The sequence below is a fragment of the Seriola lalandi genome, unplaced genomic scaffold (genome assembly GCF_002814215.2).
Source record: "Seriola lalandi dorsalis isolate HSWRI2012SDOR001 ecotype SW California unplaced genomic scaffold, Sedor1 jcf7180002054864, whole genome shotgun sequence".
NCBI lineage: Eukaryota > Metazoa > Chordata > Actinopteri > Carangiformes > Carangidae > Seriola > Seriola lalandi.
Genome location: NW_019525417.1, coordinates 1,353,773 through 1,370,073, shown reverse-complemented (window position 1 = coordinate 1,370,073; position 16,301 = coordinate 1,353,773). Strand labels below are relative to the sequence as shown.

The following is a 16,301-nucleotide window of genomic DNA, read 5'->3' as shown; positions in this document are numbered from 1 at the left end:
AAAAAAAAAAAAAAAACTTTAACTATTAATTGATTATTAGTTATTATTAATAGTTGGTGATCATTTTCTGTCGCCTCATTGCTTCAGCTCTGGTACAATGCTTGTTCATTGATGAAAGCTCAGAATGGTGACCCTGTAGGACATTTACAATTGGTTTGGAACCTCCTGTGCTTCAGTGTTGTTCAAATCAAGTCACAAAACACTTTGGTATGTGTGTTACTGTAAAGCGTTCAGTATCAATAAAATGTTTTAAAGTGATTTTTCTCTACAAGAGAAATTCAAATAGGGACGAGGGGGAGGAAGGCTGGACAACAACAACGTGTCGTATCCAAACTGGACTTTGATCTGAAATAAAATGACTTACAGTTTATGAAAACCAGGTTTATCCACATTAGCAGAAATATTTTGTGTCCACTGTGATGAAATATTGTAAGTCAGAATGGTTTATGGTTAGTTTAGTCCCTGCTTTCCGCGAGTCCACTGAGTGAGAGGCTTTCAAAATTAAAAATGAGATCAAGTAAAACTGGAGGCAGTGGGATAATCATCGTGTGTGTTTCATTATACCTCTCACAGTTGTGCAAGACAGTGATATTTTTTCCAGCAGGAATATGAGGGATGACTGCCCAAAATCATTGTGAAAAACACGTTACCCAATATTCCACCTTGAGGCATTTGCACAATGATCCAATTGAATAATAACTGTCACACATAATTCCTTAATAACTGTATTTTCAGATCTCCGATACTGTGGAGGGATTAGCTGCTTTGACTGAGGAGTCAAACAAGAGTGTAACACTTCAGTTCAGCGTCTGATACTAATTACCGTTGTTAAAATGGCTGATAATACAATTACTGGTCTGTGTGTGTGTGTGTGTGTGTGTGTGTGTGTGTGTGTGGGGGGGGGGGTTGTCTTCATCCTCTTCCTTTTTCTTCACCCCCCTCTTCTAAGTTCATGGAGGTTTAAACAACATTTATGGAATATGTACAGTTTCCTCAGTACAGGTCTGAAAGCCTAGGACTCCTCATCATGGTGCCACAGAGTAATGAGCCCTGAATGGAGAGAGTATTTCCTCCTACTTTGGAAACACATGTGGTTCAGATGATCTTTCTTCAATCAGAACTACTGGGACAGGAAGGATATGAGTGACCATCTGTCTGTCAGGTGTCAAAGGTGGTGGACGCGTCTATCTCCAAGGTTACCACCACCTCTAAAAGAAAAAGCGAGAAGAACAGGAAAAAAAACCAACTTGCTCACTCCTCTGGGCTGTTTTGCAAAATCTTGCTTGTGTTTTTATTGCAAGTCAGAGCAGTGACACCGGGATTGCTGTTGTGGTGAAAATTCATTCCACAGAGAGTAACGCGCTGCACGCAGCTCAGTGGAAAATGAGCAGACTTTTGATGGGGATGTTCACAGGGTGATCAAGCTGTGGTTTAAGAGAGGGGACGGTGAGGGAGGGAGAGATGGATTACGTGTCCCATCCCCTCTCTTCAGCACCTCTCTCTCTCTGTCTCTGCCTATCTTGGTTTCTCAGTCAGCGGAGAGATTTATTGTGTCTCTCATCTCCGTCCATCACTTCACCAGCATCAGGTTATGTATTGCGTTGATAAATTAGAGCTTGTTGGTACGAGGTGGGTTGACTTAACCCGCTGCAGTGATTAGCTCAGATATGCTCAACCCTTTATTTTTAATTTCATAACTCAAATAAACAAACACACACACCTGGATCCTGCCATATGCCTCGTCTCGTCAGGTTCATGCATGTTTCAAGTGTGTGTGTGTGTGTGTGTGTGTGTGTGTGCGTGTGTGTGTGTGCGTGTGCGCGCACCCCCTCAACCCTCCCTTAACTATAAATGGCTTATCAGTTTTAATCAGACCACATCTGGTTTTCAGACATTCAATCTGTGCTGGGCAACGCAGGCACACATGCACGTACGCACACACACACACACACACACACATACACACACACACACACCGCAGGCACAGTGTGCTAGGAGTGTCAAACCAAGTCATAAATCACTGGTGGATCAGTCTTTCCAGATCCTCTGCTGAACCCATCTGTCTTTCTTTCTCTTGCTTCACTCATTGCGGTGCATCAAGAAGTCCAGTTACTTCTGTGCACAGTAAATGGAAATTATGATTTTTATTTAATTTAATCTTGAAGGTACAATTTATGTAGTAATAATAATAATAATAATAATAATAATAACACTGTCTTTCAGTCTGTCTGTCTCTCTCTCTCTCCCTCTCTCTCTCCCTCCCTGGCCTGGAAAAGCAGAACTCATTGAGGTGGTAATAAAAGACAGGTGCACTTTTATTCCTTTTGAAAGCTTGCTCTCATCTCGCCACAGTTGGAAAACAGAGGTGTGCTTGCTATTCGGCGTATAACACCGCACTTTCAGGGGGCTGCATACCAGACCTCTTGTCCGTCAAATAAAGTTTTTAGATTATCTCCGAGGACTGAGAGAATTTGCCTCTGTCTGCCTGGATAGGCCAGATGGGCATGAAGAGTTTCCACTGGAACATTTCTGTTGGCTCTGTGTGCCGGGCCTGCTTTATCAAGCAACGACCAAGTGTGTGTCACTGAGCTGTACTTATTAAAAAAAAAAAAAAAAAAACCCAAAATACATAAAATGATATATATTTCTTTATACAATGGCCATTGAAAAATCTGGATTCTGATTGATTGGATCAACTTTTAGTAACTGGACAGTTTAACCGGACACCCATGATGTAGGTGTTTCTTTGATATTCTAAATGCATGCACCAGTATTAAACTGCAAGTTAAAACAGCAACAGATGAGCCTCAGCTAAGAAGATTGGAGCTAGGGTTATTGATGTAACCACCACCAACAGCCCAAACACCTGTCATATTTTGCATGAATCTGGAAGTCCGGTATCAGCTGATGGTAGGACGTGAACGGAGAAACCTGAATAATGTCCCACGGTGGTAAACAGACATAAACATGCAACTCCTCTGGTATTATCCTGTATTATCCCATGCAGGACTTGAGATAACTTCTGTTGTGATTTGGCGCTTTCTAAATAAAAACTGACTTAACTTGACTAATGCTGCGTTACTACTGGTAATGAACCAGTGTGGTTACGAGTTGCATTATAAAAATACCTGTTGATGGCTGATACATCCACTGTGTGAGTCAAGAGGCAGCTGCAGCGCACCAGACTTTAGAGGAACACTGTGTCCTGCTCTTTGTTTGGTTTGGGGGAGGATTATGCTTCAGCAACTACCCCACTCAAACTTGGATTGAATAACGTTGTTTTGTCAAACTAATGGATAATTCCTCGTTTTCAGACGACTCGCAGGGTTTTGTCATTAGCAATGTCTTACATTGTCAGTCGACTTGCAGTTGGAGCAACACATGTGAAGCCTGCTATCGTTTATGTCTGAGTGAAACTCAAGGCTCGTTTCAAAAAGTACAGCCAATTTCAACATTAACTCTGCCATCACTATCACTGTGAACTGCTCTGTCTGCTTGACAGGTACTCTCTGTTGATGATTACAGTATTTATACTATACTTGTTTTACAATGCAGATTTCTATACAGTTTTTGCTTGTCGTGGATTTTAATTGAAACAGCAAACTGAACTTAAAAAAAGAAAAAACTAAGAGATTTTTTTCTCAATATCCCTCTTTAATATAAAATAACATGTTTTTTTTCTTATTTGTCATATTTGGTTTTGATACAACTGATGTTTTTACCAGTCCATTTCCGAAATTTAATTTGATCCGCTCAATTGAATTTACAATCGTTTGACAGTTTTATGTCTTTACTTTTGTTTTAAATGGCTTTTAATAAAACTCAGTCCTTATAAAGCTCTCAAAAGTTTTATTTTCAGCTCTCACAGAGCAGATGCTGCAGATACCCTTAAACCTAATCTACTACAGATTGAGTGTTTACATGAGGTCACCTCATTTGGACTAAGTGCTTAATAAGCTCATTAAGTGGCATAAACACAGTTCATGGATGGTCTTTGTGCTCTCGCTGACTCAGAGTTGGATCGGTCCGGGTTTTACCGGTGTGCTAACGTAGTCTGATGGAACATGTTGGCGGAGGCGGCACAGATGGATGAATGATCCTGTTGTTGCCGTGATCAAAGACTGATGACACAACTCGGTGTCACTTTATTTATTTCTCTCTTTGGTTTTGTTTTTGTTCCCTCTCTTCCTTCCTGTCCTCCTGCTCTGCCATGCCTGCAGCATAAGGTGACAGGAAGTGTGTGTGTGTGTGTGTGTGTGTGTGTGTGTGTGTGTGTGTGTGTGTGTGTGTCTGCAGTGTGTGTGTGTGTGTCTGCAGTGTGTCTCTGTGAATAAGAGAATATATGTGTCTGTGTTTAGTCTGAATTAGTGTTTTTGTGTGTCTTTCTGTATGTGTCTGTTTATATAAAGTATGCCCATTCCTTTGCATGTGTCTGCATGCTGCTCTGTGTGAGTGAGTGAGTGAGTGTGTGTGTGGTCTGACTGTGTGTCATTTGCCCCTTGCCTTGGCACTGCCATTGATTTCCTCCCGCCGTAACTTCCTGCCTGAGGCGATTTAATGTTTCCAGTGGCAACACTCACACTCCAACCATCACTCTAGACCCTCCCTCCATCCCTCTATTCCTCTTTCCAAGTTTGCTCCCTCCATCCATCCATCTATCCATTCAGGACTGTCAGACCACAGCCCTGTCTCATTCATTAATCATCAGCAGTGAGAAGGAACAAGGGAGCAGTCAGACAAGTGAGAGGAAACACAGAAAGGTGGCAGGAATGACAAGTGCAGGAGAGTGGAGGTTAAAGATGAAACTTGACCCTTCAGAAAATCAGAAAGTAACGCTGGTATAATCCTGAGAATTACAACTTTATTTCTTCTGTGTTTTTCAGATCCCGTTCTCACTGGTGCAATTTCCACTTTGGGAATATTTAAAGGTACGTACTGTATCGTAAATGTTGTCCTGCTCATTTTATTCCCTCTCCGTCTTTATTATCCATGTATTTTATTCCTTCCTCATCCCTCCACTCTCCACCATTCCGCAGTACCATCATTTACAGTAATTATTCTCAGTGGTAAATCCATAATAAAGTTATAATAGTGTGCTTATGCTCTGACACATTCACAGCCGGCTCACCCTCTGCATTCCCCTGTATCATTGTGGCAGGCGAAAATGGGACTTTACGTCTCGTTTTAATGGGTTGTCACGACTACCATCAAACCAGCCTCGAATTTATCATGAGTTTTGAGCATATCCAGTCCTTTTTTTTTTCATCTCTCTCGTGACCTCTTCCTTAATGTCTTCTTCTCCCATGTGTCTGCGCTCTCCTTGCCCCCTCTGTCGTTACATTGTGAGGCCCTGAATACATAAAAAGCCATTTCTTTTTTGAAAAGACAGCGTTTTGTTGGAGTGACATCATGTCTCGAGGGAGCGAGAGGCGGACAGTCAAACATTCCATCAACGTTGGGAGCGAACGGCCGAGCTAAGATGGAACAATACGTGGCACAGCTGTGTGTGTGTGTGTGTGTGTGTGTGTGTGTGTGTGTGTGTGTGTGTGTGTGTGTGTGTGTGTGTATATGTGTGTATCTGTGCATTTGTGAGAGTTAGATTTTGTCGTTCACAAGTGTTTCTTTGTATCTCAGTCAAAAGGCCTTCTCTCTCCAGACCATCTGGACATGTCCGTTGGCGGAGAGCTGAACTGCTGGAATCTGGACCTCTCCTCTCTTCTCCTCTTCTCCTCTCCTCTCCTCTCTTTTCCTCTCCTCTTCTCCTCTCCTCTCCTCTCCTTTTCTCCTCTCCTTTCTTCTCCTCTCCTCTCCTCTCCTTTTCTCCTCTCCTTTCTTCTCCCTTCCTCTCCTCCTCTCCTCTCCTCTCCTCTCCTCTCCTCTGTATTAACATGATGCTCTGAATAATGAAGTTACAACAGCAGAGACTAACCGAGGGAAGAAAAAAAAAGGCAGGTACTTACAGTCAAACCGTTTTTTTACTGCCAGAGTGACTCCTTCAGAGTGACCACCACGATGTTCAGAGGCTTTCATAAATAAGAATAACTTGATTTAGTGCCCGAAATGCCCGAGTTGAGGAATTTGAGAGCTTGAATGTGTGTGGCATGATCTCCCATCTGCTCTGCGGAATAGTAATGTGCTGCGTTATGATCTCTTTCTTTTTATTTCACAACGAGCCAGCACAGCTGTCAGTGAGAGAAACAGAAAGAGGAAAAGGGAGAAAATCAACCACCCAACTGCTTTAGGCCTGTTGGAGTCAGCAGACAAATCCTCTCGTAGAGTGCATTAGGTTCAGCTGGTCATTGAATTTCTTGGATATCGCCGACAGGTTTGAAGCAGGAAGGAAAAGTCGGGGGATTTGTTGAATTGATTGAGCAAGTCACAGGATATGAAAGAATTTGACACATTGGTCACTGCGTAGAGATTTAATGTCTTTTCACGCCAGACACCAACATCCATCTGAATAATTCTCGCTTCTTTTTTTCATTCATTTCACAACATTGCGGTTTTGAACTGTGCAGTTTACTCCATCTGCTCTGACCTCAAAAACAGCATTAGCAGAACAGGAGGGTGTAACACTTTTAGGTTATGATTAAACACCAAGAAACAGCCACAAAAAATGTAAGGAATTCTGCTTCACAGGCATGATGGGAATTCAAATGAAGGCCAATGGCCTGCACTATCCAAAGCAGCCTCCCCGCACACAAAAATACAAACACATATGTGACGTGCTGACACATGTACACAGACCCACCACCTCTTTTCCTGTGGGAAGTCATCCAGGTGCAAAGTCCGACCCTGACACCAGGGTTCACAGGTCAAAAAGTTTGTTTTCCCAGGTTTACCCCTTATTATTTATTCATGAAACAGAGGAAGAGGGAGGGAGCGAGTCAGAGAAGGGAGAGAGACAGAGAGGAATCCCCCAGCACGAGGCCTTTGATGTGGAAAACAAAATCTCCTTTTTAATCTGGCCTCTAATGGAATACACATGACACATCCTGAGCTCGTGCACGCTCTCTGCCGGTCCTCCTTTTCTTTCTTCTGCCTTCTGTCTTTTTTTTTATTTTTCTGTGTGTGTTTACTTGTTTGTGTTTGTATGCACACACACGCACACATTATTTTGTGATCTCCACATGTGTGTGAGATAGGAGGAGAATGAGATAACATGTTACAGATTAAATGTGCAGGGGGATGGGGGGGGGGGGGGGGGGGGGGCGTTGGATGGACAAAGAAAATATTAGTAATCGCTCCATGCTGTTGCTCAATTGCTCTCCCTGAGAAGTAATCATACCTTGCAGTGCCCGAGGCAGCCCAGCTGTCCATGTGCATTTTATACAAAGACTAACTTTGCCTAGTCGGTCTCCTCATTGCTTTGCTGAAACTAGTGGGGGGAGAAAAAGAGACAGCCTGCCTCCCCATCCTGAGTTCATCCTCAAAACAAAAACATCAGGTGGTTTCACTCAGTAGCCAGTTGCATTTGGGGAGGCAGTCCTGTGGTCTGAGGGTTTTTAGACACAGAAATGACTTCATTTGTTCTGACTTTCATTTAATATTACATTTTAGTTTTTCTGTAAATCAACAAAAGGCTGTGTAGTTACTTTAGTTTTTCAGTTAATAAAACCTGTAGAGCCTGTAAAGCTGAGCAGCCTCTTGGTCAGGACATAAAGCTTATCTTCTTTGGAGTAAAGTAAACACTAATTGCCAGCATAATTTGTCCAAATTAACTCTGTGTACCTCATTGGAATTGAGGGTCTAAGGCTGGGTGGTAAAACCCTCTGAGTGTAAGTTTGGGATTTGGGGCAATATAGATAAAAATGACTTGACCTAAAGGATTGCAAGCAGCACCCACAGCTCCCTTAAATACATCTTGTGTATCTAGCTTCTAGCCCTCTGAGGTTTTGCAGATATGCATGCAACTACTTTAACTTACAATATTTTTCTTTTTGTAAATGAACAGTGTGTTGTCCATAAGTTCATCTCTTAATACTTTTGGTGTATTAAGACCTGGACTGCCCTTTGTGTGGCGATTTGCTCCAAGGTCCATCCATTCCCACTAAAACTAAAAAAAAAGAGCTCACAAATTTGTAGATTGTATTTTTAAAAGTAATTTATTGTCAACAGCTGGCCACCGTAGCTTTTAGCAAACATTGCTCAGAAATGAGTAAATAGTGCATTTGTTGGCAACAGAACGGTGTGTGTGGAATATGTCATCCAGTGCAACAATGTGAGTGCCTGAAATTGATTCTCACTGATGTTTTTAATAGTTTTTGGACAACAATGGAGCTCTGTGGTACAGAGGAGCAGGATGTCTCAGGCTTTGGCTGCACAGATAACACATGTCCCTAGACAAACTATAGAAAGTTACCAACCTTGTACTTCATTTGTTTATGACAGTACATCAATAAATGTATCCAAATAAATGGTGGGACTTTAACAGTTGTTAAAATGATGCCATTGAGCAACATGTGTAACGATTTAGTCTTATAGAGTGGGAGCGTATTCTCTTGCCTCCCTCTTGTACAGTCCCAGATCTTGGGAAACAAGTAGCATGACATCACTGGGGAGAAAAGGCAACACAAAAATAGCCGGACAAGCCGGTTCCCAGCCGTGGGCCTGGACCCCAGTCCAGACCAAGGTTCACAATGTGTTTTCAATGTGTCTGATATCTCCAGTAACTACAATCTCCTCTCTCTTTCTCCCGCTTTCTCCCTTTTTCTTGCTCTTTCATCATCCTCCTCTATCGACAACCCTCTCTTTCTCTCTCGACATTTCTCTCTCTTTCTCCCAGACTCTGTGGTCGTGGAGGCAAGGTCACACGCTCTACTCTTGGCAGGCTGCAGTGTGCGGAGCTTTTGCAGGTGCAGGGGATTATATGCTGCTTTGGGAAAGAGGGGGGAGAGGGAGGAGGGAGGGGGGGTAGAGGGGGTTGAAGAAGGGCGAGAGGGATGGATGGAAAGACAGATAGATACATGGATAGGTGAATAGATGGCCAGCAGGGCAGGACAAGTTTACCCAAAGCCAAGAGAAGAGGACGGAGAAGAAGATAAGAAGTAATTTCAGCCTTTTTCTGACACACTTTTACTAAACAGCAGCTGACGCTCCTCAGTACAGCGATTCTGCATCACTAATGAGAAAGGTCTTATTATTACGGTTCTCAAGCCCTTCAGTTAATGAAAATCATACCGTAGGAGACTTTATGGGTTCGTCTTAGCCGGGATGAGTATCAGGGGAGAGACAGACAACCAGGGGACAAGAGAGGAGGGATGAGAGGGGCCGATTCCTGGGTATGGGCCCCTGCAGCTGTGCGACCTCCTGAGCACTGGGGCCTGAAGTGGTTTAAGAGAGAGGAAGAAAGAAAGGCACAGGAAAAGAGGGAGTGTACTATAAACAGGATGAATAGGGGAAAGGAAAAGGCAACAACTACAGAGAATTAAGAGTATGAAACACAAGAGATACATACTAGATAAAGTTCCCTCAGTACCAATTTTTAAAAAATTATGGTTATGAGCCCAGTACATGATTTTGTATTTTAATGTAAGGAGTTCCATCTCAAGATTATCGTTAAATTTTATTTTTTTCTTGATTTTTTCCCTTTATCAGACCACATCAGGAAACAAGATAAACACATGGTCAAATTAAATACACACCTTTCTTATAGTGCTGTCCTGGCATGAACACATGTACAAAGCAAAACAGACAACCGATCAAAACAAGCCCCACACAAAAGAAGAAGAAAAAAAAAAAAGAGAGGGGGTAGAAAATCGCAATAACCGGTAGAACTAAATGAACAAATTAAGTTCATTCAGACAAGTTATCTCTGGCCACTCAACCAAAATACATACTGAGGGGAGACCACCTCTACAAATTAAAAACCTTCCTTGCTGGACAACATTTCATGAGGGAGAAGTGAAAGTAATTTGTCATACCACACTGTTAATGTAGGTGGAAAAGAATCGAGGCAAACCTGCAGGGTTGAAAGGCGTGCAGCAGACAATATGATACTAAGCTATTGTGCCAGGACATTGTTTCATGATTACAACAATAATAATCCAATACACTGTTATTGATAATAAAGTGTTACTGGAGACAAACATTGATAGTATTTGCAAGGAAAGGAGGGGAGTGAGAGAAGGGTATGACATGCAACAATGGTCCCCTGTTGGAATCGATCCTTAACCATTCAGTTCAGTGGCCGCCCCGCGCTTGTTCTGTTTAAGAAGGAAAAAACATGGTTCCCTTGGTCTGATTAACAAAGACAGGTTCACAAAGGTGCCCGGTCTCAACTTTAGACTCATGAAAATAAATGACAGTACTCCAGAGTTTACTTTATACCACTTGTTAATGAAAAGCTCAACTAAGATAAAGTATATACTTTACTCTACCTTTTAGCTTTTAATAGTGCATCCACACAGGTGTTTTCACTTTATTCCCCTGGTCAGACCTCTCGTCAGACTGTGGAGGTGTGTGTACAGACTGAGCTTGATTGGCATCTCCTTCACTTTTTGTTGCATCTCTTAGTTACAGCATCTCTTATACCAGACATTTTTTATTGGTTCATGCCACATATTCACCTGCGTAGCTCCTCTCAACTTCAAGAAGCCCAAACGGCTGTCAGGGGAATGTAGGGACTGTGATGCAGTTGGCCTTTTTTTATTTGATTTGGCTGGGTATAGTTTAATACAGGCGAAGCTGTGTATGGATGCTGTGGTTTGTGCTTTGTGATCTTGTTTAACCACTTCAGGAACAATACGTTTTCCTGCATGAAGAAAAAGACATGAAATGGTCAGAGACTGAGACAGAGACAGAGACAGGCTCAGATAAAAGAAAAGAAACAGCAACAGCACTGCAAACAAGTAAAGGTCAGTGGTGCATCTGGAAGACGGTGATGGACATCTGACTTGTACAGCATCAGTATAAGAGAGAGAGAATAAGATAAGTCCAGAGGTAGACAGCAACATAGCATCTACCTCCAGTGTCATAGGTCTGAATAACAAATGTGTCACATCATCTTTCCTTCCACCTAGTTTTCATCTTTTATCGTGACGAAGAAGCAGAACCGCAATCAAAAATACATATTTCAGAAGAAGAAACAGTTCCGTGCTGGAGTCGGCTCATGGAACTGCTTTTGGATCGTTCTAGCTTTCAGTCCATAACTCTTGCGACACTACAGCTCGCCAGACAGGACAGGAAGATTGAGGTTAGCTGCTCGGGGGGGGGGCGATGAAGAGATGGAGATGGAGGTGAACGAGACAGCACCCTGAGGAGCTGAGATGTGGCTCTGTGCCACCCCACCTGGGCTCTGTCCATGCTGGGAAGAAAAGGGACGAGAGGGAGAGAAATCAGAGTAGAAGAAGTGAAAGGGGAGACAGGAGATGTGGATGAGAAAAAAGACGTAAAAGACTTACAATATTCAACTCTAAGCAATCCGACACACTACATATCCACTATGTTGACAGAATTGTTAATTAGAGGAAAAATGACTGAGAAGTGTTGAGCTGGGAGAAGAAAAGACAACCTGAGCCAAAAGCAGAAGAAAGGATGGGGAGGGGGGGGCGTGGGTTGGCAGTGGGGGAGTACGGGGGCGTGGGTCCTGTGACCGAGCTGCTGTCCAAGAGGGAGCCTCAAGTTTCAGTCGCTTCCCCTTACATTGCACTTCACACTCTCTCTTTCACTCATACATAATCCGCTTGACACTGGAAATGCTCACACAAGCGCATTTAATCATCGCAAATATCTCCACTAGTACGGCGCACTGACTTACGACGGGCTTGACCCCGTCTGAACCGCCTGGAGAGACCTGCCTAGCCCGAGACGAGATTACATCACCGAGCGGTTCGCGTCTAACCTTCATCACATCACATGGCGTTTTCCAGCCAAATTTACATCCCCCGTTTCAGCGCTCCATGTGTAAGATTTATAAGGATAATGCATCCTTTTATTGCTCTCCAAGAATATTAGAAAACAGCCTGCAGTGTGAGGGCTGTATCTTTTTCATGCTTGCTGAAGTTTGATTTGTATCCGCCCAAGCAGGAGAAAAAAAGAAAATCGTTTAAATCCACTCTTATAACCAGCCAGCATTAACTAGTAAAATGTAACAGTGTGTTGCACCACGCTGGTCCTCATGTTTTCCTGTATCCTCAGCTCACTTACAGTCACATTGCTCCTTGGTGGCCCATATGGATATGTTTACCCAGAACAGTTGCTATGTTTGTGGCAGAGTGTGACATGGACACATACACACACACACACACACACACACACACACACACACACACACACACTGTGGCTCAGTGGGGACACCTCTGGATCACGCCGCCCATCCAGCTTCCAACTTGGAGTGTTGGAAGGAAGTCAGGGTGTAACTGCTGTAATAAAACTCTTCTGAGGGAGTGTGTGTGTGTGTGTGTGTGTGTGTGTGTGTGTGTGTGTGTGTGTGTGTGTGTGTGTGTGTGTGTAGCGGTGGACCTCCTCTTCCTCCCTCTCTCCACCTCCTCTTTCACTTTTGGCTCACTCCAACTGTATGTCTGGCTTCCCTCACTTCGTCCTGTGTGTGTGTGTGTGTGTGTGTGTGTGTGTGTGTGTGCGTGCGTGCGTGCGTGCGTGCGTGCGTGCGTGCGTGCGTGCGTGCGTGCGTGTATCTATCTGTGTGTATTTGTGTGTTCATTTGCGTCTGAAGGTATCCAAATACGTCTGTTTTTCATGCTTGTGCATACAAGCAGGTGTGTGTGTGTGTATATATATATATATGCCTATATATATGTGCTTGTGTGTGTTATAGGAGGGAGTGTGTGTGACTCAGGGGAAGGCGTGGGTTGGATGAGGCCGGAGGAGGGGGGGCGGTGGGAATAGAAGTGTGTCTGTCTGGTTTTTGTGGTCTAATAATGGGGGAGGTCTCGGATGGGGAATATTATCATTTTTATGAACTCAGTGGAGAGGAGGGCCAAGAGTTCCACTGTTTATTGCTGAATTAATATGTTACAGTAACTGCGGTTAAGTAATTGGACTTTTTAAGGGTTTATTTTTAATATTTAAAGACTGTTCTGAGAGCAGAGAGAGGCCCTTTTATGTCTGCACTTCGCTAAATGTGTGTATTTGTCTTTTGTAGGTGCAGTAGCGGCATTTGTTACCACTCCTCTTGACGTGGCGAAGACCAGGATCATGCTCGCAAAGGTATACACAGTCAAACACACACACTCACACACACACACACACACACACACACACACACACACACAAACACACACACCCACTGGCAGCGACTTTTAAACACTGCTGTCAGGTGATGCCTCGCAGGCAAAGAGCTGAGCGGGCCTGCAGCCTGAGTAAATTTCAACAGTGTCAGCACACAGAACGGAGCGGGCCGAGGTAGCGCCGGGACAGTAGTGAGACATACGCACACATTCATCATCTGACCTGGACTATGGACAGTGTCGGGAAGACATATTTGTGCGCATGGTTAGTGTTAGAGTGAGGACTTGTTGCTGCTCCAGAGGAATTTCCATCTCAAGGCTGCTTGTCACTGAGAGGTGAACCAGAGGGCCAGTGTCCCTCCTGTTAACTCTGCTACTCTGTGTAAGTCCTCTAAAGCACCACCTCCCCTCCACCACCACCCTCTGTGTGTGTGTGTGTGTGTGTGTGTGTGTGTGTGTGTGTGTGTGTGTGTGTGTGTGTGTGTGTGTGTAAAGGGTAGTGAGTTCAGAGTTACCCCAATCAGCCCCCCCACAAACACACACCGAGTGTCCTTGGAGAAGACACAGTGTTCCACCCCCCCACCCCAACCTTCATCCTAACTAATGAGATACTGGAATTAACAAAACACTCAGTCAGTCTTGATCTCCTGTGAGAAGCGGTTGGCTGAAGGTGGAACAGCACGGTACAAAGGCTTCCTGTAAACATTATCTGAAATGCAGCTGCTGTAATTTACCACCAGCAAAGGACTCGGCCTGGGCTGCTTCAAAGCTGTTCGGTTATAACTTTATAAGGCCAAGTTTTTGATTCACTTAAGGCAGCACAGGTTAGCTGGGAAAAAGGCTTCGTTTCATTCAGTGAGAATGAAACTTGTGTATTCACTCGACAAAATAAAAGCCAGGGCTGAAACTGCTTCTGCTGACAGACTGGAGGTGTCTATGTTTAAAATCTATCCACAAACGTTGTTAACATATTAAAAGTCCTAATAATATTAGGACTTTTAATATGTTAACACTGTGGTGACATTCGAACTGTTAAATTACTAGTTTGCTGCAAAGCCTTCCTTATTCAACCTGCTTGGTATTAAAATTAGCATTGCAACTAAATATTATTTTCTTTTTCCAATTAATATGTCAATTGTGTTATCGATTAATGATTAGTAATAAATGATAGATAATTTCCCAAGATAACATTTTCAAATGTTTTGTTTGATCAACACTACAAAACCCAAAGATATGAAGTGGTATATTTGGTATGGGGGTTAATCCTGCCCCGTACCAGAAGCTGGATTTTGGTTAAAAAATGATGATAGTTAATTGATTATCAATGAACTGGCTAATAATGTTAGCTCTAATAAGAATGGGCTGAAAAATTAAATTGTAAAATATGCTTTTTATAGCTTATGATATTAAAGCAAAATATGACCAAAACTGATCTGTGCTGCCTCAAAGCATTTTTAAATATCCTGTCAGACTAAAGTCTGGTACCACAGCAGCAAAGGAAGACAAGTTGAGGCAGGAGAGTTTAACAGAGACAGACAGAGTGAGCCGGGCTGGCGTTGATGGGTATGAACGGTTTGGATCGGACGAAGGGGGAAGGGGGGGGGGAATCTGGGTGTTGGAGCTTGTTGCATTAGTTTCCTTCTCACAGCAGCGGAGGAGAAGGTTCTCTCTTTTCTCCGGCAGGCAGAATGAATGAGCGCTGTTGTACAGCAGGCAGTCTGGCGCGGGCGACGCACACGAGGGCGGATGTCCAGGGCACAGCTGGACGTGTAAAGCTCCTCCAGGACAGGACTCCTGCCACACCACCCTGCCTGCAGCAGTGGTGACAAGCCTGGCACATCGCACTGCCGCTGCTACTGTACAACACTGCTCCTCTCCTCAGGCTGGCGTGATTCCTGCTAGAGCACCACACTGCTGCTATTAGTGTCACATTCACTACCCTCCACACATCAGGGTCAGGCTGCCGTGTTAGAACACCGTCTTGTCATTGTATGAAACAGTGTAGATGCTACGTGGAATTTATAAATGATTATGAGGACTTCACATAACAAAGCAAACCAACATAAGCCAGAGAAAACTTGCATGAAGATATTTTTGTACGTCAGCATAAGTTACACAGGGACTGTCTGTGTGTCTGTGTGTGTGTGTGTGTGTGTGTGTGTGTGTGTGTGTGTGTTTGTGTGTGTGTGTGTGTGTGTTTTGGACGCCCTGTTCCTCCATTCCCTCCTTCCACCATTCCACGGCGAATAAAAGAAAAGAAAACTTGTCAGACGAGAAGAAGGGAGACTCATTTCTCAGCCACCTGTCTACCAACAGAAACATAAGGAATAGGGGTGGGTTTCTTTTTTCCCTCTCACATGAAGAAAAAATGCGGGAATCTTCCTCTCGTTCCAGCAGATCCTTTGAGTCACAATCTACAGCGGACGTAGCGAACTGTTTCCTACATGCTCGACGAGCTGTGGCGCCAATTGGCGTGCATGCACCCATACACGTACATCCTCATTTTAGTGTTTCCCTCCGCCGCCGCTTTCTTTTCCTCTCTCCTCTCTGCTGCCACCACCCACCCTCACTTAACCCCACCAGGCCTTATCCTGCAGCTCTGCCACTTCACAGTGATGGATTAAAAACTCTCTGGCCAGCTAAGCCGTATTGTGTAAATAAAAGTGCCAGACCGACGGGTGTGGAGGAGAACTTGTTGAGTGTGCTTTTGGGTGGGCAAATGGCTGGGTGTGTTTCTGAGCCGAGTGCATGGGTGGGTGATGGAGGTGTCACCTGCGCTGACACAGCTGTCCATGACGAGATGGAGGAATGAAGGGGGGGGGGGGCATAAACGGGGGCATCTGTCCGGGGGAGCAGGAAGGGAAGAAGACAGTCTATCCGTCATCACACCTCTATTTGCTCTCTCTCCCTCTCTCTCTCTCTCTCTGTCTAGGCCGGCTCGACCACAGCGAGCGGCAACATCCCAGTGGTGCTCTACGACGTGTGGAAGAGCCGAGGCCTTACAGGGTGAGTGTGTGTCTTCATTTTGGAGAAGTGCTCAAAGGCTAATTGTGATTTTTTACACTCTTTACACAAACCATTTTATCCTATCACATTTTGGGAGGCTGGGGGTGG

The 16,301-nt window shown here is 44.0% G+C and overlaps 1 protein-coding gene across 1 annotated transcript in view; it reads left to right on the top strand.

Moving 5' to 3' along the window:
- The window catches only part of slc25a26 (solute carrier family 25 member 26), a 53,599-nt gene that overhangs the window by 29,005 nt on the left and 8,293 nt on the right, over positions 1-16,301 (top strand). Inside the window, exons 6-9 of the mRNA XM_023427989.2 lie at positions 4,884-4,928; positions 8,786-8,855; positions 13,103-13,167; positions 16,120-16,193. Of these exons, the coding sequence (XP_023283757.1) occupies positions 4,884-4,928; positions 8,786-8,855; positions 13,103-13,167; positions 16,120-16,193 (254 nt within the window). The remainder of the gene's footprint in view (positions 1-4,883; positions 4,929-8,785; positions 8,856-13,102; positions 13,168-16,119; positions 16,194-16,301) is intronic.